The sequence below is a fragment of the Rana temporaria genome, chromosome 6, assembly GCF_905171775.1.
Source record: "Rana temporaria chromosome 6, aRanTem1.1, whole genome shotgun sequence".
Lineage (NCBI taxonomy): Eukaryota > Metazoa > Chordata > Amphibia > Anura > Ranidae > Rana > Rana temporaria.
Genome location: NC_053494.1, coordinates 161,634,456 through 161,661,955, shown reverse-complemented (window position 1 = coordinate 161,661,955; position 27,500 = coordinate 161,634,456). Strand labels below are relative to the sequence as shown.

The window sequence follows — 27,500 nt, the reverse complement described above, 5'->3', positions numbered from 1 at the left end:
TAATCTATTTTGGAATAAGGCTGTAACATGTGGAAAAAGTGAAGCGCTGTGAATACTTTCCGGATGCACCGTATCCCAGGAATATTCAGGAGGGGCTTTCTCTGCTAAGCACACCCTCTCTGCCTTCATGCCTGAGCTAAGGACAGATGGATTCCAGGAAGTAAATGCTACATGAATTACTTGGTGCTTTTTGGTATTTTCATGAAAATACTAGCTTAGTTATAGCCGATATGAGACATTTAAAAAAAAAAAAAAAAAAAAAAAAAAAGATATCAAAACATATGTACACAAAAGCAAACCAATCACAAACCTTGTTCACTGAAGTTAATCTAAACGCAAAAAACAAATAAATATATTGCCGTTTACCAGCCCTTAGATGTGGTGGCTGCATTTGTTTTATTTTTAGGCTTTTCACCTGGTAAATCGAGGCAGCAAATATTTTTTGCAATTTTAACAGACGAAGCTGTCCAACAAAAGGGCAGTTGAGGATTTGAGAAAAAAAAACATGACAGTGAATAGGGTGCTTACAATGATCCACTGTATTTAGTCAACACCTTTATCCCAAAAATAGGATTTTTTGTACTCACCGTAAAATCCTTTTTTCTGAGTCCATGGACGGACACAGCTCCTAAATCTTGACAAGTAGGTTATGTTCCCTGTTTACTGGAGAGGACTAGGCAGAAACATGTTAGATAATTAAACTCTGTTAAATACATATTACATTAACAGCCCCGCCCAGGGGGCGGTCCTCCAGACATAACCCTCCTCACTGCAGCATGCAGCCTCAGATTGTAACAAGCAGTACAAACCTAAAAAAGGAGGGATGGGTGCTGTGTCCGTCCATGCACTCAGAGAAAAGGATTTTACGGTGAGTACAAAAAATCCTATTTTCTCTTATCGTCCATAGACAGACAGCTCCTTAAATCTTGACAAGTGGGACGTCCCCAAGCGGTATCAAAAACGAGGGTTGGGAAATATATCAGTAAAACCAATTTTAAACTTCACCCCAAAACAAGCAGAGTTCCTCAACAGAGGAGGTGCAACTTTAAACAGCCGCCTGCAAAAACTAGCGGCCGAAAGAAGCATCAGAAATTGCACTCACAGCAACCATGTAAATTCTAGAAAGAGTGAACGGACGAGCAAGTCGCTGCCTCGCACACCTGTGAGACCGACGCATGATGTCGGAAAAAAAACCCAGGAAGCACCAATTGCCCTGGTCGAAAGTGCCGTGACCGGAAAGGGGGGCCCGCCCCTTAGGAGCATAGGCCTTTATGACAGCCTGCCTGATGCACCAAGAAATGGTGGTCGACTAGACCGCCAGGCCCTTTTGTGGACCAGACACCGTCACAAAAGAGTCGGATCTCCGAAACTGAGCCGTAGCAGGCTGGTACACCCGCAAAGCGCTTACCACGCCTAAAGTATGAAAGGCAGCCTCCGTAGGATGCGCCGGCCGAGGACAGAAGGATGGAAGAACAATGTCCTTATTCCGGCGAAAGGCCGAAACTTTGGAAGAAGGGAAGGACGCGGGCGCACCACCACCTAATCCTTATGGAGGATCAAGCATGGCGGCTTGCAGGTCAAGACCGCCAACTCAGAAACCCCTCTAACAGAGGTAAAGGCCACTAAAGGGGCCACCTTCTGACATAGTGTCAAGAGAAAATCTCTGATGTTTCCAAAAGGAAGGTTCCTGAAGAACCCAGGAGTACCAGAGTCAAAACTCATGGGGGAAGAGATGGGCTAAGAGGGGAAAGTATATGACAAACCCCCTGCACAAAAAAAAGGGACTCACCAGGGAACGGGCTGCAAAAAGGCCACTGAAAGAACACAGCCAAGGCTGAAACCTGCCCCCAAAACGGTGCTTTCAGCAATTTTTAGATCCACTCCAAGCTGTAAAAACAGCAGGACCCTGAACACTGAGTATGTCCGTGGACGTCACTCCATCCCTTCACACCAAGAGATGTAGGCCTGCCAGGTGCGACAGTAGATCCTCCGGAAGAAGACTACCGTGCTCTCGGCATTGTTGAGATGACAGAGTCAGACAGACCCCGGTCACTTAAAATCTGGCTTCCGATAGCCATGTTGAGCAAGTCAGTGACTGTAACAACAGGAGAAAGTCTGGGACCTCAATACGGAGATATCGGCGTACCAAGGACGCCGAGGTCAATCTGGAGCGATTAGAATCATTGGGATCTCCTCAGCCTCCACTCTGTGGAGCAGCCGAGGAAGCAACTACAATGGAGGAATGGCAAAAAGTCGCCGATAGACCCCACAGGGCCACCAGCGCGACTGACGCATCTGTACCAGATCACTAGACCTGGCCACTAACTTGGACACCCTTGGGGTGGAGACAAGCGGCCAGGAGATCCATGCACTGTGAGGCTCACCTCCTGCAAGGGAGCCAAAACATCCCAAGCACAAAGACCAGTCGCCCTAGTCCAGCATCTGCCGACTCCAGTAGTCCGCCTGCCGGTATACCTTGTTGGTAGACCGAAGCCATGGAGTTGTCTGGCTGAAACCAGATTGGACGACCTTGCAACCTTCTCGACCACAAATAGTAAGACAATGAACGGTAGACAGCACCTGAAATTCCCAGGCGGTCTCCCACCCAGGCACATAGCCAGGCTACTGAGACCAGACGAGAGCGGGCACATTCAGGGAGGTGTGGCCACGCAAGTTCAGCGAATCAGGGCCAACTGGACCCCCCCCCCCCCAAGGTGCCCCCACAACCCGTGAGGCTGGCATCCGTCGTAAACACCGACCACTGGAAGGAAAATAGAACTTCCCGGACTGAAGAGTCGAGGATCTCCGTCATCAACTCAGAGAGACTGACTAGGTGGCGCACCGGAATCTGATGATTTCAGAGACAAGAGATTTTTACCACCAGGACAGTATTTCCTCTGGAAAACCCGAGTGTGGAACTGGGCATACAGTACCGCCTCGAAGGAGGCTACCCACAGGCCCCGAACCAGCAGGTGCCCGGAGAGAAAACCGATTGCGTGACGCCAATACCTTCATCGAAAACTGAAGAGTCTGCAATTTCTCCAGGGGAAGAAGGACCTTCGCCACGTGGAGTCCGGATCAACCCTAGATACTCCAACGCTGAGTCTCAACCTAGCATGCCCAGGATTTGAACCCTGGGTCACACACATGGAAGGCGGGCTTGCTGCCACTGAGCTACACCTTCTGGCCTAAACGTTTAACACCCACCCCAATCTTCGGAGGGTCTGAAGGGGAATAACACATCCACTAGGTCTGAGACAGAAGCTGCTCTCAGAAGAAAGTCGTCCAAGTAGCCAATGAGGCAAAGCCTCGCTGTCCCAACAAAAGTTAGGATAAGTGCGAGTTCCTAGCTGAAAACCCATGGTGCCGACGCCAGATCAAAAGGGAGGGCCACAGGCTGACAGAGACCCTCTTTCATCACGAAGCACAGAAAAAACACTGACATGTATGCGTCCCTGATGTCCTAGGATGCCAGGACGTCCCCCGGATGGAGCGCAGCTACCACCGAACGAATGGATTCCATGCGGAACTACCCGACGTTCACAAAGGTATTCAGGGCCTGAGACCCATAGAAAACCCCAAACCTGTCGTCCTGCAGGAAAGGTAAAATTACCCTGCAGCTTAGCAAGTCACACACTGCCCAAGGCAGACCGACGCCCGGGAGAGGAAGACACGAGCAAAGAACTTTGTTCTGTGGATAGGAGGAAACCCTATCTAGTACGCCGAAGAGACCACCTCGCAGACCCACTGGTCGGAGAGAGCAGGGAGGTTTCACCTAGAGACAGGGAGGGAAGGCTACATACATTGGCAGGATTTTGGTGCCAGCGTGATCGGCTTACGCACCAGGGACGGATTAGTCCCCTAGCTGGGCCTTTGACGGCCTGGGTTGCCCATAAATAATACACACACATGCCTTTGGAGGAAACCAAAGTACCCGGAGGAAACCCACGCAGACACAGGGAGCGAAAATGCAAGCTCCAGGCAGTCAGTGTCCGGATTCAAACCAATGACTCTCTTGCTGCCAAGTAATGGAGTTAACCACTACACCACTGTGTGCATAAAACCATTCTGAAACGCAAGCCCTGGATAACAAGGGCGCAGCATTCAATGAAGCATCCAGACCTATATGAGGCCCTGGACCAGCTGGTCCGCTAGCCTAATTACTTTGGGAGAGAGAGAGTCAGTGCTCCTCCACTGTCTGGTGCAAAATGCTCACTCCGTGAGTGACTGAGACCCCAGAGTAGTGGCCACAATAGGCTGAAAGTCAGTCCCCAGCATGGTAAACATGGAACGGGTCAGTCCTTCGGATCTTCTATCAGTCAGATCCATACAAGCGGGGATCCTTCAATAGGGAGAGTGGTCACCTATACATGACACCCGGAGAGTCCAGCACCGGAAAAACAGCCCACCATTTGAAAAGGCTCTCCTCAAAGGGGCACTGAACCGCCCGGCGGTGAGCGACTACAAAAGCCCTCAGCGGCTTTTCTCATTCCGCATCTTAGAAATTATCTAAGAAGGGCACAGAAGGAAAAAACCTACACAGAGCGGTCTGATTTGTGTGATCCAAAAAAGATCGAGCCCTCTGCGGAAACCCAGCTGCACTATTCAGCTTAAGAGAGTCCCTTGCAGCAGTGAGAAGTGCACCCATAAATGCCTTATCCTGTTTTTTTTTTTTTACTACCCAGGTACCTGGTCCATGGCTCCATAACAGAGCATTCCCCAGGGGATAATGGGGGAAGGGGGCACTCTTACCGCCCGTTCGCAGTCAGCCCCCATCCTGGCACAAACGTGTCCAGGACCAACAATAAAACTTCTGTGGGAATCCCAGGTGTTAACACCTGCTGCCACCACCAGCATGTTGGGGGAAGGACTCAGATACTGACTCCAAATATTATTAATATTTACATAGTGTGTATGTATAATATGTAGGTGTATGCACACCTGTCCTTAGAAATAAACAGAAGCTCCTAGAGCCCTCTTCAGGGCATCTCACCCACTTGCTGCACTGACCAGGGGTACCTAGGAGGAGACTGTCCAGCGCTGCCGTCCGCTCTCAGCACACGGCATGTGAGAGGAAAAGAACCCGTGAGTTGACTGTGCGGCATCTGCAGGGACCTGTGTTCGCCGTAGGATACAGCACTAGGAATCAGGACAACTCCAAGATGGCCGCCGAGCGTTCAGAACGCGTCCACCGAAAAATGGCCGACCACAATGTAAGCTGCGCCATAGCGCGGCTATGACAAAATGGCCGCCAATGGGAGATTTCAATGTAATTGAAAAACCTCCCAAAAAAATAGTGCTAGCGCCGGCTAAATAGCGGCAAAATGCCGCGTTTAAACAGGAAAAACCACCTAGGGCTTTTAAACAGTGAAAAAACCCTCACAGCAAAACCCCATACAAAAAAGAAAAACACAGACCAGATAACACAGTCCCCTCAGGAAGGCCCTCGCCCTCGCCCTCCCCCCCCCCGACAGCAGCAATGTTAGCAATTCAGCAAAGGGAAAAGGAGCAGGGAAGGGAGGAGAAGAGGACCCGCGAACCCCAAGAATGCCCAGTCGTACCAACCCAACGAATCGGGAGGGACTGTACTTACCCGTCTGAGCGAGGACCCGCTGACGCATTCCTGACAGAACTACAACCGCAATGGAGGTAGCTGTCGGCCTGGTCCACTGAGTGAGACAACACCACAGCCCAGTCATATGTAGACCTCGAAGAAAAGCTCACCGGTCACCCCAGGAGTCATGGGGTATGGCATGGCAGACACAGCCTCTTTGCAAATGTGTGCCCAAGCTTGTGGTCGGACTGAGTAGACTACAAGGATCTATATTATCCAGCCTGTCTCTCACCCGACAGTTGAAAGAAGATTCTTCAAGAAAAAAGTAAAATAAAATTTCTCCTCAGGGCGCTGAGCCCAAAGGGAGCCATACGTCCTTCTCCTTGCTAGGCAGAATGAAACTGAGGCTGCATGCTGAAGTGAGGAGTGTTATGTCTGGAGGGACAGCCCCCTGGGCGGGGTTGTTCAACTCTGTTAATGCAACATGTATTTAATTATCCAACATGTTTCTGCCTAGTCCTCTCCTGTAAACAGGGAACATGCCACTTGTCAAGATTTAAGGAGCCATGTCCGTCCATGGACGATAAGAGAAGTAAAAATAATAATAATCATTCTGTAATTGCTTACGTGTTAGCTGGGACCAGACTTTAAAGTTAAAGAACCATTCTGCCAATGTAGCCAATCACTGGAATTTGGTCCATAAGATATTTCTAGTTTGTTTACACAGGGGATCAAACAGGTAGGGACACCAGTCAGAGGGGCAGGGACAGATTCAGGGCGCTCTATAAAAATAGATTTTCTGAAAAGAAATAAAAATCCTTAATACAAGAAAACCAGCTGGGTTAAACTTCAAATGGGACTTTTTTTATTATGGATTATCCCTTCACCGTATTCTATCTATTTTTATGAAGTTGGTGTAGATTTAGTAGATGTTCTCCCTAATAATTATTTCTATAAACATGTGTTCATAGACCACGTTTCAATAATTATTTCATGATAGGGTACTTTTATGAACTCACTCTACACCAAAAATAAACCATTAATTAATAAGCTAGATGATATTATCAAATACCATCTATCAGCATAGCGGTCATACAGGACATCACTTCATGGAGTAGAGTAAAATGTTACCAACATTCTCACTACAGTTGTTTTGTCATTATCAGTACCATTTTAACTGACAATTGCGCGATCGTGCGACGCTGTACCCACAAATAGAGCTTTCACACACACACACACACACACACACACACACACACACTACAAAATCAGTTTTAAACGAGACTAAGAAAACTAGGCATAGGCAGTGCAATTCAAATAAAATATAAAGAAGACAGTCTGGACTTACCTTCCATCTGGAAAGAATTGCACCCATTATGGATCAGAGGCCAAATTCTGAGTAACCAGTTGTCCGTTTTACAGCTAGAATCAAAAAGGGACAAACATTCTCAGTGTACATGCAGTCAAAATAAATTGCAATACTATACATAGCTAGTAGGAACACACAACCTGTCTCTCCTCTCAGAATAGGGATTTGTGTGTGTGCGCACGCACACACACACACGTCCCTGTTTTGGCTCTCATGCCTGCGACTGCCGGCCACACGCATGGACACCCCCCCACCCCCAGTGCAGCGGGCGCCTGCCATCACCAATTAAAGGGATGTACGATCTACGACGGTTCGCGGGAACGCGCCGAACTTCCGCAGTATGACAGCGGCTGGTCGGCAAGTGGTTACATTTTTCTGTACAGGGGCGCTTTTTGATTGTAATCAGCAATGAGATAATCAGACTGGAGTAATTGATAGCCAAAATCCACGTTATCTAGGAAAGATTTTTTTTTTTTTTTTTTTTTTTTTTATGTTACATACACTTTAAAACAAAATTTTGCAATCGAAACATGCCCCTTTGATTTAGGAGAATAAAAAACAAAAAAAAAAAAAAAATCGTCACTAGGCTTACGCAACAGCCTAAATATTCACAGAATCTGCTTCAGTCACTCCATCAACCCTGAGTTTAGCTTTTCTAAACAGAGAATTTATCTGCGCAGCAACGGAGATTTTGTGTTGCATACCATAAATTCATTGACAGACAACTTCTCTTCAATCCTGACCATAGGGATGCCCGAAAACAGTGCCTCAATGGAGGGGTGGGAACTAAATAGGAGCAAACAGGCAACCACCCAAAACAGCCTTACAGTGGAAACAAACCTCAAACAGCGGCCTGCAAAACCATCATCCCGAAGATGCAAAAACATCAACTCTGTAAAACTTTATAAAAAGGTGTGCACAGAAGTCCAAGTAGCTACCTTGCAAACATAAGACAGACACCTGATGTCAGAACGCCCAAGATGCACCAATTGCCTGGTAGAGTGCAGGAAGGGAGAAGCCAAACCATTAATGGCATAAGAGGCCGCCAAGCATTTTCATGGACTGTCCGTAATCAAAAAGAAACCAACCCCTGGAAGGAAGCCATAGCAGACTGTTACACACAAGACAGCGCAACCTCCTGCCACTCGGAGAACTTTCTTGTCTAAAGTTTGATCTTGGCTGGGCGGTTGATGCAGTAGTGCCTTAGGTACGTTTTAAAGCTCGACCAAGTCGCTGCCCTGCAGATCTGCTCTGGTGTAGCCATTGCTTTTTCTGCAAAGGAGGCCCATGCTCTGGTAGAGTGGGCTCCGATTTCCTCAGGCGGACATAAGCTTTGGGACTTGTATGCCAGGGCGATGCCCTTTCTAGATTCACCAAAAAAAAAGTAAAAAAATAAAAACCGCAGTAAACAGTTCTTTAAAGTAATTCATTATGGCAGCGCCCGCGTCTCTTCTGACTTCTTTACTCCGGTCTTCCGCGCTGTCTTCTCCCTCTATCCTCCTTCCAATGTTGACTCAACGCTCTCTCCCACTCTATTGCTGGGTGCGCAGTGTGCTACTACTTATAGTGGCATGGGGTGGGGTCACCGGAGGCCCACCCCTTATGTCACTGCCCCATCATGCCCCGCTCGTCCCCACCCCCTTGCCTGACCTGCCAGGCTGTGCGCTTGGATAAGTGTCTGGTGTGGATTTTGGGGGGACCCCCACGGCATGGGCGTTCCTCTTCAAATCCTTACCAGACCAAAGGGCCATCATTACAACCTTCCAGCTTATATACAATTTTGGGGCAAAATGTTGCCATTTTTCCAAGGCACCCTGGTTGAAAAAAGGTTGCTCTAGGTAATCTCTGCCTACCCATTATAAGTCCAAGGCAGAGAGTACACTGACAGAAACAGGCAGTGTTTTGCCTCTACTATATATTTTTTGTACATTTCCATGCAAAGGAATACACATAAAAATAGAAAAATAAGCCATCTCAGCAATATGAGCTTGTTGCAGTAAACTTTACCTTATAATTACTATAATTGGCAAATTATGGCGATTAATTTGCCGATTACATGATTAAAAACCAGATGTGCTGGTTTTCAATATCCTTTCCAGGATTCAAAGTTGCAGTTTGCAGCCTGAAAAGGTTAAAGCTGTATTCATCAGAATTGCTCTCTACAAAGCGGTCGACCCCGAAAGCCCAGAAACCTCTGTTCAGTTTGCTTCTCTGGTTAAGAGCTCAAGCACTTTCCGCACATCACTACTGATTAGCGAGACCGCCCAAAGCCCAATATGATGGAAGGTACGCAAATCGAAACCTTCTATAAATTTGTCTTGAGTGGAAATGCTTTACCAGACCTTCTCCTCTGGAAATGTTACTTCTAGCCCTCATACTACTGTGGCCTGTGCTGGCAAAACCAAGTAATGGCCCCTTTAACAAAAAAAAGTGTCCTCACAGACTTATTCCAGAAGAGCAAGAGCTGATTACGCAGCATGAATTACTAAGAGCAATACATCTGGTACCTAATGGACTGCATAATCATATTCAAACACACAAGTGCTTTAGCAAGAAAGTGGAGGTAAGACTTTGAAAATGGAGGCCAGTACCAAGCTCATCTGTCTTCAAATGAGCTTAAAAACCGGCATTAAACCCAAAACCAAAAATGTAGCTTACCAAATGAGATGTGGTAGCTGCATCAGTTTATTCTGCTTTAAGTTTCAAATATATCTGGATCTGATGACCGGGGAAGCCAAACAATTGAATTCAACCTTATCCTGGCCTTTATTATTCCACTCTTTAAATTTGATGAGATTCCTGTAAGGGCATTATTGTGCAATAAAAAAAGGACATTTGTGAGGGAACCCCAATTGGATTACAGAGTCTTGGCCTATTATTCCTTAGCTAGTATGTATGGGAAAAGCAATTGAACCTAAAGCATTCCACAAGATTGCCGTTCTCACCATTAACTACTTAAGACCCGGACCATTACGCAGGTAAAGGACCTGGCCAGTTTTTGCGATTCGGCACTGCATCGCTTTAACAGACAATTGCGCGGTCCTGCGATGTGGCTCCCAAACAAAATTGGCGCCCCACAAATAGAGCTTTCTTTTGGTGGCATTTGATCACCTCTGCGGTTTTTCTTTTTTGCGCTTTAAACAAAAATAGAGCGACAATTTTGAAAAAAGCAATATTTTTTACTATAATAAATACCCCCAAAAAAGATATATTAAAAAAAAAAAAAAAAAAATACATGTCAGTTTAGACCGATATGTATTCTTGTACATATTTTTGGTAAAAAAAAAAAAAAACACATGCAACAAGCGTTTATCGATTGGTTTGCGCAAAATTTATAGCGTTTACAAAATAGGGGATAGGTTTTATAGCATTTTTATAAAAAAAAATTTTTTACTACTAATGGCGGCGATCATCGATTTGTTTCGTGACTGCGGCATTATGGCGGATACATCGGACAATTTTGACACATTTTTGGGACCATTGTCATTTTCACAGCAAAAAAATGCTATAAAAATGTATTGTTTACTGTGAAAAATAGGATTTTTGGGCCAGATCCACAAAAGGGATACGCAGGCGTAGCTGCTGATACGCCGTCGTATCCCTGTTTCTATCTATGCGGCTGATTCATAGACCGTCATAAACCAGCGTCCGGTATGCAAATTAGGAGTTACGGCGATCCACGACGGTTTTTCCAGTTCGCTACGTCGCCGCTAGTCTAGTTTCCCGTCGCAAATTTACACTTTTTTTTTGGTGCCCTAACTTTAGTCAGCAAGTGTATTGCTGTCTAAAGTATGGCCGTCGTTCCCGCGTCGAAATTTAAAAATAAACGTCGTTTGCGTAAGCCGTCCGGGAATACGGAATTGCGCGTCGACGTTCGAAAAAATGACGTCACAGCGCGCAGAGCACGGCGGGAGTTCGGAAACGGAGCATGCGCAGTACGTCCGGCGCGGGAGCGCGCCTAATTTAAATGGGACTCGCCCCATTTGAATTGGCCCGCCTTGCGCCGGCCAGATTTAGGATACACCGCCGCAAATTTCCAGGTAAGTGCTTTGTGGATCGGGCACCAACTTGGAAAAATTGCAGCGGTGTAACTTAAATCTGAAAAGTTAAGTTGCGCCCGGGCTTCGTGGATCTGGCCCTTTGTACTCACCGTAAAATCCATTTCTCTGAGTTCATGGACGGACACAGCAGCCTTTGACCTTAGGGTTATATCCGCTTCCTTCCAGGAGAGTTAGGCATAAAAAAAAGCACTTTAAGTGTTAACAACACTTTCCTCAGTGCAGCTCCTCCCACAGGGCGTGGTTCCCCAGGTATAACCCACACCCTGCTCTAGCAGCCTCAGTTCGTAACAAGCAGTACAAACAAAGGAGGGGTGGGTGCTGTGTTTGTCCATGAACTCAGAGAAATGGATTTTACGGTGAGTACAAAAATCCTATTTTCTCTTCCGTTCATGGACGAACACAGCAGCCTTTGACCTTAGGGACGTCCCCAAGCAGTGTAAAAAATTAGAGGGGTGGGAAAAACACAGCAACCAAGCTGACACCCCAAACAAAACCGAAATTACTCAACGGAGGAACTCCAACTTTAAACTGCCGCTTGTAACACCTTGCAGCCGAAAAAGGCATCAAAAGATGCACTCACGTCCACCGTGTAAAACTTTGAAAAAGCGTGGACCGACGACCAGGTCGCTGCCCGACACACCTGTAACACAGAGGTTTGATGTCGGAAAGCCCAAGAGGCACCGATTGCCCTGGTCGAATGCGCCGTCACCTGAAGGAGGCGCCCGCCCCTTCAGGGCATAGGCCTGAAGCACAACCTGTCGGACCCACCTAGAAATGGTGGCAGACGAGACTGCCAGGCCCTTTTTAGGACCAGACACTGACACAAACCGTGAGTCCGACTTCCGTAACGGAGCCGTAGCAGACAAGTACACTCGAAGAGCCTGAACCACTTCCAGGGAATGTAAAGTGGTCTCCCTCGGGTACCTCGGCCGAGGACATAAGGATGGAAGAACAATGTCCACATTAATGTGCAAAGCCGAAACGACCTTTAGGAGAAAAGAAGGCTGCGGTCGCAGCACCGCCTCATCCTCATGGATGACTAAGTAGGGAGCCTTGCAGGACAAGGCCGCCAGTTCAGACACCCGTCTGATCGATGCAATTGTCACAGAAGGTTGTTTTTCTGGTTGCTGAGTTAACAAAGGGATCTACCGAACGTCCTCAGAGGGAGCATCTTGAGCACCGAGAGGACCAAATCCAAGTCCCATGGGGCAGTGGAGGACGCACAGGAGGGGCCACATGTCGGACCCCCTGCACAAACAAGCGCACCAAGGGGTGCGCTGCCAATGGTCGCTGAAAGTAAACAGCCAGAGCTGAAATCTGACTCTTAACCGCATTTAAGGCGAGAGCCTGGTCCACTCCCCGCTGTAAAAACAGCAGAATCCAGGACACCACGTATGTACGGGTGTGCCACTTCATCACCTCACACAGAGATGTAGGCCTTACACGTACGATGGTCAATCTCCCGTGAAGTAAACATCCGTGCACGCAGCATGGTAGAAACCACCGAGCCCGATAAGAGCCAGGTGTTGAAGGACCGGGGCCTAACAGCCACGCCAATAAGGCCAGCGACCGTAAAGCAGGATGGGAGATCGGACCCTGCGACAGAAGAACTTCTCTCAGGGGTAGACGCCAGGGGGCGTCTGCCACCAGACGCACCAGGTCCACGTACCAGGAGCGGTGCGGCCAGTCTGGGGCAATCAGGATTGTCGGAATCCCTTCGGCTTCCACCCTGCGCAGCAGGCGAGGAAGAAGCTTCAGAGGAGGGAAGGCGTAAATTAGGCAATAATGACCCCAAGGCGCGACCACTGCGTCTGACACGTCCGCCCACGGGTCTTACGACCTGGCCACGAACCGTGGCACCTTCCGACTGAGAGGGGACGCTAAAAGGTCCATGTCTGGAGAGCCCCACTTTTGGCACAGACGCTGAAACACCTCTGGAGTAGAGACTAGGTCTAGTGTTTGGCGACTTAGCAAGTCGGCTTGCCAATTCTGTACTCCCGGAACGGACCTTTAGGCCCACCGAAGGATGTGCGCGACCTCCGTCGCCGCAGCAGAGCACAGTGTGCCTCCCTGATGAATGACGTACGCCACGGCCGAGGCGTCGGACTGGATCCAGACCGGTCGGCCCTGCAGATCCAGGGACCATCTGGTAAGGCACAACTTGAATGCTCGGAGCTTCAGAATATTGATCGGCAGGCGGGACTCCTCCCGAGTCCAGCGCCCCTGAGCTGACTGGGCGCCCCAAACGCCCCCCCAACCGGAGAGGCTGGCACCCGTGTGACCACTGTCCAGCGACACGGAAGAAATTACTTCCCGGTCCGAAGCACCGGAGACGTCAGCCACCACACCAGGGAGGACTTGACCAGATGGCTCAACTGAATCTGGTAATCCAGAGAAGACGGGAGCTAGTCCCAACGTGACAGAATTCCATTCTGTAGCTCCCCGATGTGAAACTTGGCATACGAGACCGCCACAAAAGAGTGTCAGGACCGTTAAGGTAAGTACTCACCGAGGCCGAGATGCCGAGGGCGGCTACCTTTGCGACTCTGTGCACCTCACCCCCTGGAGGTGGTAACAGCGAGGAGGGGCACAAAGAGGCACCGGCTACCAGCAGCGGAAGATGGTAAGACGAGAATCACTGGAGATGTGATGCGAAGACACCAGGGGAGCTGTGGTAGATATAGCAGAGATGCAGGTGCAAAAACAAAGTCCAGAAGGCTGAGATGCCCGTTCAGGTCAGGACAACAGGAGATCCAAGAAGCAAGCCAAATGGTCAGGGGTTCCGGAAGGCAGAGAGTCCAAGTCAGTAAGCCAATGGTCAAAGGGAGTGGAGACGGCAGCAGGTCCAATAAACAATCCAGGGGTCAAGTGCAGGAGAAGGCAAAAGAGTAGTCAAGTCCAGATCCGGGTCAAACAGGTAAAGGTTCAGGTTTCTTCAAGGTGTTTCAAACAAGGTAAAGCTGACAACGAACCAGCAATTAGCAAAGGGGAAGGGGCTGGCTTAAATAGGCCGCACTGGCCACTGATTGGTCCACAGAAGTACAGGTTTCAGAACCAGGCTCCAATGGACAGCACACAGAATAGAACTGAGCAGTGGCTCAGAGACAAAGAGCCGGACCTGAAAATGAAGAAGTCCCAGGTTCGATTCTACCCAGAACCAGCTGGGGAATGTGACCGTGAAAGGTCTGTGCCCTGACAAAGAGGCCACCATCAGGCCCAGAACCCTCATGCAGAACTGAAGAGACGACCACTTCTGGGTAGACAACCACTCCACCGCAGACTGCAGGGTCATCAGTATTTTCCGTCGGGAGGAAAAAACTCACGCCTCCGCGGAACCCAGGACCAGTCCCAAGTATTCCAGCTCTGGGACGGAACGAACACTGACTTCTGGACATTCAGAAACCAGCCGAACTCTTGGAGAGTCTGACACGTCCTCTAACTCTGAGGAAGCTCGCAGTAGAAGGTCGTCTAGCGATGATAGCGATCTCTGGCTGCCTCAGCAGGGCCAGTATCGGGGCGAGAACCTTGGTGAAAACCCGTGGTGCCGAACGGGAGGGCCACAAATTGAAAATGGTCCACCCCGACCGCAAAGCGCAGAAAACTCTGGTGCTTTGAGCATAAGGGAACATGCAGGAACGTGTCCACGATATCCAAGGATGCCAGAAAGTCCCCCTGATTGAGCGCCGCTATTACCGAGCAAATCGACTTCATCCTGAACATTTGCACCTAGACAAAACAGTTGAGGGCCTTTAAGTCCAGGATTGGACGGACCCCTGCCCTCTTAAGGACTACAAACAGATTGGAGCAAAACCCCTGAAACCGTTCCATCGAGGGAACCGGCACAATCATTCCCATGTCCAGTAGATCCTTGACAGCCCCTGACAAAGCCTTCCGGCAATCCGGAGGAAGCTGGAGGTTGGAAGGAAAAAATCTGTTTGGTGGACAAGAGAGAAACTCTAATCTTGTACCCCGAGGAAACTACTCCACAAACCCAACGGTCGTAAAGAGACCTCCTCCGAGCCGCGAATTCGCGAAGCCGGCCCCCCACCCGAGACCCGGGTGGGGGCAGACCTTCATGCAAACTTGTCCGCAGGCTTTATAGGCGTGCGGTACCAGGTGCGCTTCTGCCCTGCAGCGGGGGCCTTGGCATCTTGCAAACTTTTTCCCGCCGCACAAAAAAAAAAAGCTTGGGGGTAGTAAAGGAGGGCCCTTGCCAACGGCGAGGCTCCTTGCCCTTCCCAGACTGTGGGAGCAGTGTGCTCCACCACCCGTGACAACCGTAATGATGCCATCCAGGGATGCCCCAAAAAGCCATTCACCCTTAAAGGGTAAATCCACCAAGGCCTTCTGTGAGGACTGGTCCGCCGACCAGCACTTCAGCCACACAAGGCGGCGCAGTACCACCGCATATGCGGAAGCCCTGGAAAGCAAGGGGAGCGTATCCAGGACCGATTCACAGACGAACTTCAGACCCTGAACCATTTGTTCAGCCAGGTCCTTACAGGTCTCGGAAGCATCTTGTGCCTCCAGCTCCTGCAGCAAAAACTTGCCCTTCCAGTCAGAGACTGCGACACCAGAGCCCCGGCCAAAACCGGTCTCACAGCCGAACCCACTACTGCGAAGATGGAGCGGGCCATAGCCTCCATTCTCCTATCCGCAGGGTCTTTAAAGGCAGGAGCCCCATCCACAGGCAATGTAGTGGCTTTGCTCAACCTGGACACAGGAGGGTCCACGGATGGAGGAGAGAGACACTTTTCCTAAAAAAGTCCTCCTCAAAGGGATAACGGGTCGCAAAGGCAAAAACTGCCTGCGGTGTATCCCATTCCTTGTACAACAAACTGTCCAAAAAAGGAACACAAGGAAACACATTTTCAGTACGTGGTGGTATGCGGGACCCAAAAAGGGACTGGCACACCAGGTGCCCCCGCCATATCCTCAAGTTTCTGAGTATCACGCCCGCAGAAATAATAGCTCCTATCAGCAACCGACCCTGAAGCAGAGTCGTCCTCACTGTCCGCGTGGGTTAAGCCCGCATCATCTGACAATACATACCATGTCAGAGATATCCCCAGAAGCAGGCCAGGGAGGGGGCGCTTTTTTACCCCCCATCTGGTCACTAGTCGCTTCAAACCTGGCGAAAAAACGCCACCAGGACAGCCGACACTGCCTCAGCAGATGGGGGAGGGGAACCAAGGGTTAACTCAGGCAACGCAGGGACAGAAGTACCCGTTCAGGCACCACAGGGCCCCACGGCCGTGTCACCCTGAACTGCCAGGCAGAACCACCCACCGGTCACCTCCAGGCCGTTACCATAGAGACAGGGGCCCCCAGGGAACTCACCACCCCACCCGGTGCAGCGTGAGCTGAGACAGGTCCTATGTGTGCACTGGAGCCGGCTGCGTAGCATCTGTCACCCCAGGGAGATTCGCGGCCTTCCTGCAGCGCTAAAAACGACCGCACGAGGCCAAACGAAATCCAAGATGGCCGCCGTATGATGAAAAAACACCATAGGACTACAGGAAAATGCCCGCCGAGCCATATAAAGCGCGACCACGGCAAAATGGCGGCCGTTGCACAGTTAAAAATACCCACAGTGACACAGCACCCAGTACACACAGAACCTGTATGTAATAACACACACACAGCCCCCGCTATACACACAGGCCCCGGTGGCAATAGAGACCCCAGAAGGCCCCCCCCCCCCTCACAGCCGCGACCTCAAGGGGGAAGGAGGGAGAGGAAGGGAGAGAGGAAAGCATGAAAATTACAGCCATACCACCTTACTGAGCAAGGGGCCACTACTTACCCGTCCTGCGACCACCGGCTGGAGGTATCCCAGACAGAACCAACATCCACTAAACGGCATGGCTGTCGGCCAGACACACTGTGACAAGGCCATAGAGACCGGTCATATGTGTGCCCTAGAACATGACGTTCCCCGGCCGCCCCTGGAGCAATGGGGCCTGTCGTGGACGACCCAGAGCTGAGCTGAGGGCTGGCACATGCTCAATGGTCGAACATGGGGGGACTACAAGAGTCAAGACCCAGCCTGTCACCCAGTCGGCTGTTGATAGAAGAATCACAGGATCCAAAAATGCAGGAAAAAAAATAAAAAAATAAAAAAAAATAATCGCAAGAAAAAAAATCGCAAGAGTACCTGTCCTCTCCTGTCGTTCGGCAGAGAAAAACCAAGGCTGCTAGAGCAGGGTGTGGGTTATACCTGGGGAACCACGCCCCCTGGGAGGAGCTGCACTGAGGAAAGTGTTGTTAACACTTAAAGTGCTTTTCTTCTGGAAGGAAGCAGATATAACCCTAAGGTCAAAGGCTGCTGTGTCCGTCCATGAACGGAAGAGAAATGACAATTGCAGTTTGGGAGTTAACCACTAGGGAGCGCTGAATGGGGTTAAGTGTGACCTCATATGTGTTTCTAACTGTAGGGGGCGGGGCTGGACGTGTGGCGTCATTGATCGCCTTTCCCTATATCAGGGAACAGGCGATCAATGACAGCGCCACAGTGAAGAACAGGGAAGCTGTGTTTACACACAGCTCTCCCCGTTCTTCAGCTCCGGGGACCAATCGCGGGACTCCAGCGGCGATCAGGTCCTTCGGTCACGGAGCGTCGGATCGGGTCGCGGGCACGCGCCCACGACTGGGCACTTAAAGAGGACGTACAGGTGCGTGCTTGTGCCCAGCCGTGCCATTCTGCCGACGTATATGTGCAGGAGGCGGTCCTTAAGTGGTTATAAGGAACTCGCCATGGTTAACAGTTGCAAAACGGTTGTCTTTTAAATGTCAACCTGTTTGAATGTAAGAAGTAGATGGTACTGTACCCCTTACACCAGGGAGTTCATTTCTTTCATTGGTTTTGGACATCAGCCATTTTCAAAATGGAAGCTCAGTTATAAATGCTAGCTTTATAAAGCTTGAACAGCTTTTGTGGAGACTGGGTCACAGAGCCACTGATCAATTATTTGTAAAATACCCTGCTTGCCATAGATTGTTAACCTAGAGCTATGTAAACAGTCTTGCTGCGAATAACAGCTATAGAATAAATAAAATCCTAACTTTTCTGAAGTCTGAACCTTCTTCTATGCCATCAGTCATCTGATCTCCTAATGGAAAGAGCATTCATACTGAACTTACCGGTAGCTTAAGGCCTTCGAAAAATACCAGAAAGAGGATCCCTGCCTCCAAATGATGAAGAGGCCAGGAGTTATTGTAAAATATAACATGTCTGTCCAGGAGTGCCAAGGTACATCCACCAAGTGGGGAAAGAGATGCACCATCACACTCCTGGATAGGCATCTCATTTTATTAGTTACTCCTTGCCTCTTCATCATTTGGGATGTAGGGATCCTCTTTTGGGAGGCCATTTTTCAATAGGTGGAAGTTGCCTGTCACACATTTGTAGCAAACAAATTATGTGGATAGAATAAGGTTTGTGCGACATTGTTTTAATTTATTTCCGTTTATGTCGCCAGTAGTATCACTATGCATTTTCCTGAATAAGCCTGAATAGGCAAAACATGTTGAATAACATGCATGATGAAAGACATTCTGACTGTATAGTACGCTTTTAATCCAAATTTTTGTAATTGACATTTTGTAACAGTCAATGGTCACTTGTCGGACTCCTTCTCTGTTTCCAATGGAACAAGTCAAGGTTGCCCTTTATCCCCTCTTATTTTTGTCATCACCCTGGAACCTTTACTTTTATGCCTAAAAGAATCCAGATATCAAAAGGCATCACTATTGCTAAAATCAATTACAAACTTGCAGCATTTGCTGATGATATCCTGTTAGTCTTAAAGCATCCACATATTACAATTCCCAATCTTCGTAAAGACCTAGCTTTATTTGATAAATTGACCAATTTACTGATTAACTTTGCAAAATCTGAAGCTCTCTACGTTTCTTTAACCAAAAGTACTCTAAACAATACCAAGATAACTTCCCATTCAAAATGAAATACAAAACCGATTACATATTTAGGAATCCAAATCCCTGTCCACCCATCAGATCTATATAGCGTAAATTATACGCAGATTCTTCTCAACATACAGAAAGATCTCAAATCGTGTTCTTCCGGACCGTTTTTATGGTTTGGTAGATCGGCCATTGTTAAAATTATTATTCTACCAAAACTTCTTTATCTCTTACAGACAGTTCTATCTCTCTCCCTCAACCATTGTTTACTTCATTACAAAAATCTTGCTCAGAATTTATCTGGGGTAAATAACGACCAAGGTTAAAACTATGATAGATTGACAATTCCTAAAATTAAGGGTGGTGTGAGACTACCAGACCTTCGCAAATATTATTGGGCTTGCCAGCTGTCCAGGGTGGTAGACTGGAGCATACATGCCAGCACTAAAGCATGGATTCACATAGAATGTGCATTTTCTCTTTTGCCACTTCAGCAACTTCCCAGAACAGCCATGACCCATATTCCTGCACGAGGCAAACACCTGTTCACAGGCAACACTTTGCGAACATTTACAAAAATGTGCAAACAATTCACAACTTCTTCCTTGCCAGGACCGCTAACACCGGTTTACAAAAAAACAATTCCCCCCAGGAATGGTCCCTACATTTCCTCTCAATTTAGATCACCTTTCAAATTTCAAAGCAGGACAATTCCCCCCCCCCCCCCCCCCCCCCAGAACAAGTTTTTACCCAAACCCACACTCATGACATTGATGGATATTTCTCAATTCCCTTCTTGGGTGTACACTCAACTTAAAAAAAAAACTCTCTCAATAACCCTAAGACACGTTCAGTCTTTTCGAGAGAAGAAACATCCTTTGAAAAGCTTTGTAGGAATTCAGAACCACAGAGACACTTAAAGGGGTTGTAATTTTTTTTTTCATAATAAGCATCCTTTACCTGCAGACATTCCTCTTTTCACTTCCTCATTGTTCGTTTTTGCTCAGAAGTTGCTCTATTTCTTCTCTGTTCTGTTCACTTCCTGCTTGTCCGATTTTACTGACCACCGTGAAGGGAGGCTTTACTGCGGTGGTGGTCAGTAACGTGCTCACCCCTACCTGGGAACAACATCTGTGTGGCAGGACGCTCTCTATGTGTTAGGGCCCTTTCACACTGGGGCATTTTTCAAGCGCTTTAGCGTTAAAAAAAGCGCCTGTAAAACGCCTGAAAGAAGCTGCATCTGCAATCCCAATGTGAAAGCTCGAGTGCTTTCACACTAAAGCGCCTGAAAAACACCCCAGTGTGAAAGTGGTCTTAGCGTTAAAAAAAGCGCCTGAAAGAAGCTGCATCTGCAATCCCAATGTGAAAGCCTGAGTGCTTTCACACTGAGGCGCTGAGCTGGCAGGGCGTCAAAAAAAGTCCTGCATGCAGCTTCTTTGCAGCGCTTTAGGAGCGGTTAATACACCGCTCCTAAAGCCCCCTTCCCATTGAGGAAGCTTTTTTTAACGCCAAAGCGCCTGAAAAAGCGCCTCAGTGTGAAAGGGGTCTTAGCAGCGCTTTACCAGCGTTTTTCGGGCGCTGGCAGTGTGAAAGGCCTCTGAAAGCACTTGGGCTTTCACATTGGGATTGCAGATGAGGCTTCTTTCAGGCGCTTTACAGGCTTTTTTTAAACGCCAAAGCGCCTAAAAAACGCCCGAAAAACGCCCCAGTGTGAAAGGGGTCTTAGAGACTTCAACAAGGTGTGAATTACTGGGCGTGCCGCAATTCATACTGGGAAATTTAGTTTTTACAGGAACGAACGATGCAAACCAGGAAGTGAATGAGAGAACAGAAACTAGAATGCCGGAGATGATATAGATGAAGGAATTTAATAGGTATTTACTCGTTTTTTTACAGAATCATTACACTATTCTGTGTCTACCTTGCAGACATTAATTTTAGGCAATTTTTTTTTTTACCTTTAGTGACCCTTTAATATCGATCATATATAATATTTTATTTTTTTATTTCTCCAAATACTCAACTAAATCTAACCTCTCCTTAAATCTCTCTGAATAAGAATGGGAAAAACATACTCGCATATCTATAAAGGTTCGGTTAATGTTTCTGCTCGGGAAAATGGTTTAAAAATCTTTGCAAGATGGTACCAAACTCCACTCAAATTAGATAAATGAATCCCCTTATTCCATCCATGTGTTGGAGATGTCATGCACATGAAGGTTTCCTATTGCATATCTAGTGGGGATGCCCTGTGATCCAAAAATTGACTTCTCACCGGCCCAACTATTCTTACACCACTCCTCTATATCCAGAAAATCCTATCACCGTTCTTTAGCCTTAGACCTCATCAATGCTGCCAAAATGGAGTATTCCAGTACACTGGAAATCCACCCACAACTGCAGAATGGATTAAAAGGGTAAACATAGCCGAAATGGAGGAGCTTCTGGGAAACATGGGCATGTTGGCAACATTTCCAGTCCACAACGGAACATGCCGCATTTTTACAAATATCCCCTTTAAGATCAAAGACAAATGAGAAAAAAAACACATATACATATATAAAAATATTCACTACTCTCTCTTTCCCTTACCATTCTCTGATACACTTAATCTCCCTATGAGGGCATTTCCATTTTCGACATCCCTACTTGTCTCTGACTTTCAAGAAACTAATGATGGCTGCACTCAACTAATATACTAGGATTGTTAGAGGTCTGTTGACCACAATCCTACATATTTGGCTTATACAAACATAAAGTTCTCCAATACTCTATTATAACCCTATACTAATTATGCTTCTATACTTCCGAGAACTGTCTTTAATATGTTAATTTCTGATTATATTATCAAATTCTCTACTATGGCATTTCAATCAGTCCTATATATTAATTGGTATTCAACCCTTTATTCAGAAGCCATTTTGTGTATTCCATTAGTTCTAAAGATAACTATATATTAGCTCTCTCTAGCCGATTTATGAGATAATACAATCACAATCTAAGTTGTATATTTTAACATTGCAATATTATTTCTTATACACTTCCTTAATGGCTACTATTTATGATTACTTATAATACACATGCATTTCTTTCTTCGGTTTCAATAAACTTTTGTGGGGAAAAAAAAAAAATTCTGTGGATTTATGTCCATACACCTGAGAATTCCCATATTGCCCCTATTTTTTTCCAGACAGAATACAACTTTCATATACTTTTCAAACTTGATGACTTGTAGAGCTTTTAAATGCCATTATTACTAATAACAGTTCATTAAAGGCAAATTTACCAAAGCCAAATTAGAGCAAATGCGATAAAAAGGAAACAAAAAGAAGGACCCAGCCAGGAAGAATTCCAACTTAAATTTTGTCAGCCAAACCCAGATATTCATTATATATAATCCCTTCCCACTACCCCAACAGCTTGTATCACTCACTCAATGCTAGCATATGGCTACAATCTGCAGCCCACTGTGCATCAATACTGCCCATCTTCCTAGGCTCTCTCCATACCTTACATACTTGTCAGTCTCCCATTTCACCACCTCAGCATACCCTTTATTACACCACACATTCAGCCATATAAAGCAGAAGCCACTTTGTACATGGTGACTGAGCATATTGAGGTGGTTTTCAACAAGTTGCAATATGAAACAATACACCTCTGGCAGTACCTATATACAAAGCAGGGCTGTGGAGTCGGTAGATAAATGTTCCGACTCCTCAGTTTTATGTACTTCCGACTCCTCTGTATTAATATGCGAATGTATTTTATACATTCCTTGAGGGAAAGAAACGCAACCTACCACAGGACTACTGGCTGGGAAGCCAACAGTCTACTGTATTGCACAGTTTAAGCAAAAGACAAACACAATGAAAACAACGTTTTATAAAAAAAAAAATATTAATCAATCAAGTGGCTGGATAGTAGCAGCAGGCATAAACATCAGAAACAGGATCTTTACCAGTTCAAAAATACAAACCACATTATTTGGTTGTTTTAGAACAAAAACAAAGCTTATCTATAATGAACCAAAAACAAAATCTGTAAAACCTAGAAATGGTTTATATTAATCTTGAAATGTAGTTATAGGCTTAGCAAATGCAAATCAATTCAATGTAGAGTTCTAAGGAAGAGAATTGCCTCTGTCAGATCCTCTTTCATAGAGGCTCTTAAGTCAGACTTTATTATTTTTAGGGCTGAAAATAATCTTGCGACACTGACTTGGGTGGGTGGCATTGCAGTAACTATTCTGGCCACATCACTAACGATCTCTGGATAAACAAGGATGGCTTCTTCAACAGTAAGTTTTGATGAGCGATCATACTTTTCAACTTTTTAGTGCTTTCTAAAACTCCTGTTGGAATTTTTTTTATTTGGACACTTACTGGTTCTCTAACATGCGTTCCCTGTAAAAGCAGAACACAACACTATGAAAAGTATAAGTATTGCAGCTCCTAATTGTGCGTTGCGCGCCATATAGTGAAGCACATGAAACGCATGCTTCTTCACGGTCACTTAACGTGTTCGTTTTGCGGTTACGTGAGGCACTGCATGCATTGGTCTTTATTCTTACAGTAGAGAAGTCATTAATTATAACTTTTTGTGAATTGGGACATTTAAACTTAATTTTTTTTTTTTTTTAATTCCAATCTAAATTTAGTAGGAGTCGGAGTCGGTGCATTGTTTGCCGACTCCGACTCCAGGTACCCAAAATTTCCCCCGACTCCGACTCCTCCGACTCCACAGCCCTGATACAAAGCAAAGCTCTATAGAAAATATCAGATGGTAAAACTGGAATTTAACAGCATAGATCACTACAGCAACTGCTAAGTTCACATGTCAAAGTCACAACAGCTTTCTTGCTAGCACATGTAACTTTTGCCAAGAGGGGTAGGCCATTCCTAGTTGTCATATTTACACTTCTGCAGTACAAGCACGGCTAAATACAGGCAGATCTCAGACAGAACACATAATAAGTGATCCAACTGTACTCTTTAGGATCACAAATCCAGCATAATAGTTTTTTTTTTTTTTTCAGACTACAGGGTCTAAAAGGAGGGACAATGACTTCTCTACAAAAGGAGTGATCACAAATTTTGATTAGAATATTGGCAGTGCCATACTACTAAACAGACTGCAGAATCAGCTTTCAAAAATGCTGTAATGTGAATGGATTTTAATGTGGCACAGCACCAATGTTCACTAGGTATTTGTGGATATGCCATATAAAAATTCTCAGTACCAAGTAACAAAACCTGTTCCAAGTTCTTTTTTTAAACCATATGGCTACAGACTTTTTGGAAACAGAATTTCATCACCAACTCTGAAAGCACAAGTTTGTGTATTTTCACTTTTGCAGTAAAAAAAAAAAAAAGAAGAACACCACTGCACAGAATACCTAAACATCTTCAAAAACACATTTCTTACCTTTCTAGTTGACTCTTGAGCAGATGTCTGGGCAGGCTGCAAGCTGATACTGAGATCTGTGAGCACTGTACACAGGGAGAATTATGGTAAACATTAACTCCCCAGCCCCCTCTTTAACATTACCTAGCAGGGAGAAACATCAGTTTGAAGTTTTCAGAAAGAGCAAGTACAGCCCCTTTCACGCGGGCAATCTGATCAACTCTGCTCGTCAGTTTTTTAGGCAAACTTGATCTAAAAATCAAAGCATTCCCATAGACAGACGGGTGTAAACGGACTTGTGTCCGTTTACACCCCAACTACCTCGTGGTCCGATCCAGTCTGCTAAAAAAAAGGACAGCATCTGTTTACTCCCGCCAAAAGAGCACAACCCGCTCTAAGTTTCCACGCTTCAGAAAGAAGCAGACCAAATGCGCCATCTGCCAGCTCTGCTCCGACAGCAGGGGGATCTGTGAGCCAAGCCCTTGCTGATGGGTATGGAATCCACCCCCTGTGAAGGTGGCCTAAAGTTGTAAGCTGCAATTTTTTAATAGAAAAAAAAAAAAAAAAGTATGCTCAGTGAACGGCAACATTTAAAGTAGAAGTTATCCAAACTTGGCTGCAAAAGTGGAAATGCACTTTAAGTTTTATACTAAACCCTCCTCCTAAAAAGAACACTGGAATCTAGCACAATGTACAGCACCACTTCATTAATCAATTGCTGACCAGTGAGGGATCCGGTAGGTCACTAGACTTCAAGTGGTTATACCAGAATGCCACAGGCATCATCCCAGTACCGTGTTTTTTTTGTTTTTAGAGCCGGTCGGCTCTTATGTAAAAGCAATCCTAGCGGTTAATCCCAGATAAACTAGCTGTCACTTCCACTGGCTGATCATAGAGGTTATCAAAGAACGGAATGAATGAGCGCCTCTATGATATGCTATCACAAGTGATGTTTACATTCCATGTGGCAGCAATAAAAGTGATAAAGAAAAAAAAAAAAAAATTGAAATGCCCCTGCCCCCCGCTTCCATGCAAAAGGTATGCATTGATCCAGCATGCACAAGGACAATCATCCCACACGTGCAAGGTATTACCACAAACGTCAGATTATGGGCAGTAATTCTAGCATCCAACCTCCTGTGTAAATCTAGAGTGGTAACCAGTAAAGGCATCACCTATGGTTATTAAAATGAATGTCAATTATTACAGTTGCACAGGCCTTTGCAATTTTACAGCATGACAGGTTTGGCATCTATTAACTGGGCGTGGTATCTTTTTTTTTTTAAATATAAAAGAAGAAGGTTATGTATTGTGTTTTTTTTTGGAATAAAATTCAAAAAAAGTATTCCCACCAAAAAAAATTGGTGTTTGAAAAACCACTGTGCAAATACCGTGTGCTGAAAAATTCCAACACCCACCAATTTATTCTCCAGGGCCTCTGCTTAAAAAAAAGTGATTATATTATTTATCATGGAACTTAAGTGGTTAAAGACTGCCAAGGTTTACGTTTTTTTCTAGTCAGGTGCAGTCCATGTATATTGTGTGTAGAGCAGTGCACATGACAAATTCCATCAACCATTGAGCCTGCATACTCTAATGCCTGTATTTAAGTTGGTATTTCATTCATTGGTGCTTGTACTTCCCACCAAGGTTGACAGAGTGGGAAAATCTAATGAACCACCATAATGGGTAATTTCCGAGTTCCACTGTCACTCAAGGCGGCATAGGCAGTGCAGTGTAGAATTTTTAGGAAGGTTTTGGATGAGTAAGCACATTAAAATGTAGTCCATCTTGGGAGCAACGTAGAGGAGGGTAGCTGTGTTGACATATGCAGTAGGTCCATGGAAACATACCATAGCCACCCCCATAATGGAACCTGGATGGCCTATTAAAAAAAAAAAAATTGGGGGGGGGGGGGATGTACCATCCAACACTGTACATTAACCACTTAAGCCCTGGATCATTTTGCTGGTCAAATATCAAGCCACTTTTTGCGATTCGGCACTGCATCGCTTTAACTGACAATTGCGGTCGTGCGACGTGGCTCCCAAATTCCCCAGAAATAGAGCTTTCATTTGGTGGTGTTGGGATCACCTGAGTTTGATTTTTTTGCGATATAAACAAAAATTATAGCGACAATTTTGAAAAAAAATTTAATAAAAAAAAGCAATATTTATTTTTTGCTATAATAAATATCCCCCAAAAAAAAATTCCCTCAGTTTAGGCCGATACGTATTCTTCTACATATTTTTGGTAATACAAAATAAGTCGCAGTAAGCGTATATTGATTGGTTTGTGAAAAAGTTATAGCGTCTACAAAATAGGGGATAGAATTAAGCCATTATTATTTTTTATTTTTTTTACTAGTAATGGCCGCGATCTGCGATTTTTATCATGTCTGACTTTATGGCAGACACATTGGATACTTTTGACACATTTTTGGGACCATTTTTACAGCGATCAGTGCTATAAAAATGCACTGATAACTGAAAATTACAGTAGCAGTGAAGAGATCAAGTGGCGCTGAAGAGATCAAGTGTGCTTAGGGTTGTGTTTTAACTGTAGGGAGGATGGGCCATGTGTGACAAGTCAGTGATCACCGCTTCCGATTACAGGAAGCGGTCTACACTGTCCCGTCACTAGGAATACTGGGGAAATGCTCATCAGCATTACCCCCCTTCTTCCTCACCGTGACACGACATCGAGTCCGCGGTCGGAATCACGGAGCTCCAGGCGCGCGTGCCCACAATGCCGGCTTCTTAAAAGGGGACGTGTATATATATATATATATATTATATATATACATACATACACACATACACACACACACACACAAACGTGTCCTTCTGCCTGTCCGTGCCATGCTGTCGATGTATATAGTCGTGTGCTGGTTGTCAAGCAGTTAACAGGTAAACAGATGAATTGATTGAATATGTTATAAGCTTCCACCATACCCTGAATGCATAATACTAGCTTGTTACATTTTAATGCAAGGCATATACTTAGCATTTAGTTTCTATTTATAGTTTCCAAAAATCATTCCTCCTTAGATATCTGATCTACTCAAAGTAAAAGAGGTCATTCATAAAGCAATGCCAAGCTCAGTGCACTTTAGGAACAGCTTCTAAATACAGCTAGGAATTTACAAAGGCAACAGGTTTACATTTTTTACAGGACTATAGCA

At 46.0% G+C, this 27,500-nt stretch overlaps 1 protein-coding gene across 5 annotated transcripts in view; it reads right to left on the bottom strand.

Moving 5' to 3' along the window:
• The window catches only part of LNPK (lunapark, ER junction formation factor), a 151,298-nt gene that overhangs the window by 101,042 nt on the left and 22,756 nt on the right, over positions 1-27,500 (bottom strand). For 4 of the 5 annotated variants that reach the window (XM_040357698.1, XM_040357700.1, XM_040357696.1 and 1 more), the window contains exon 2: positions 6,903-6,976. In XM_040357698.1, coding sequence (XP_040213632.1) covers positions 6,903-6,929 — 27 coding nt within the window. In that variant the 5' untranslated portion in view covers positions 6,930-6,976. Of the gene's footprint in view, positions 1-6,902; positions 6,977-24,337; positions 24,360-27,500 lie in introns of those variants that run through there. The other variant, XM_040357697.1, reaches the window with a different exon arrangement.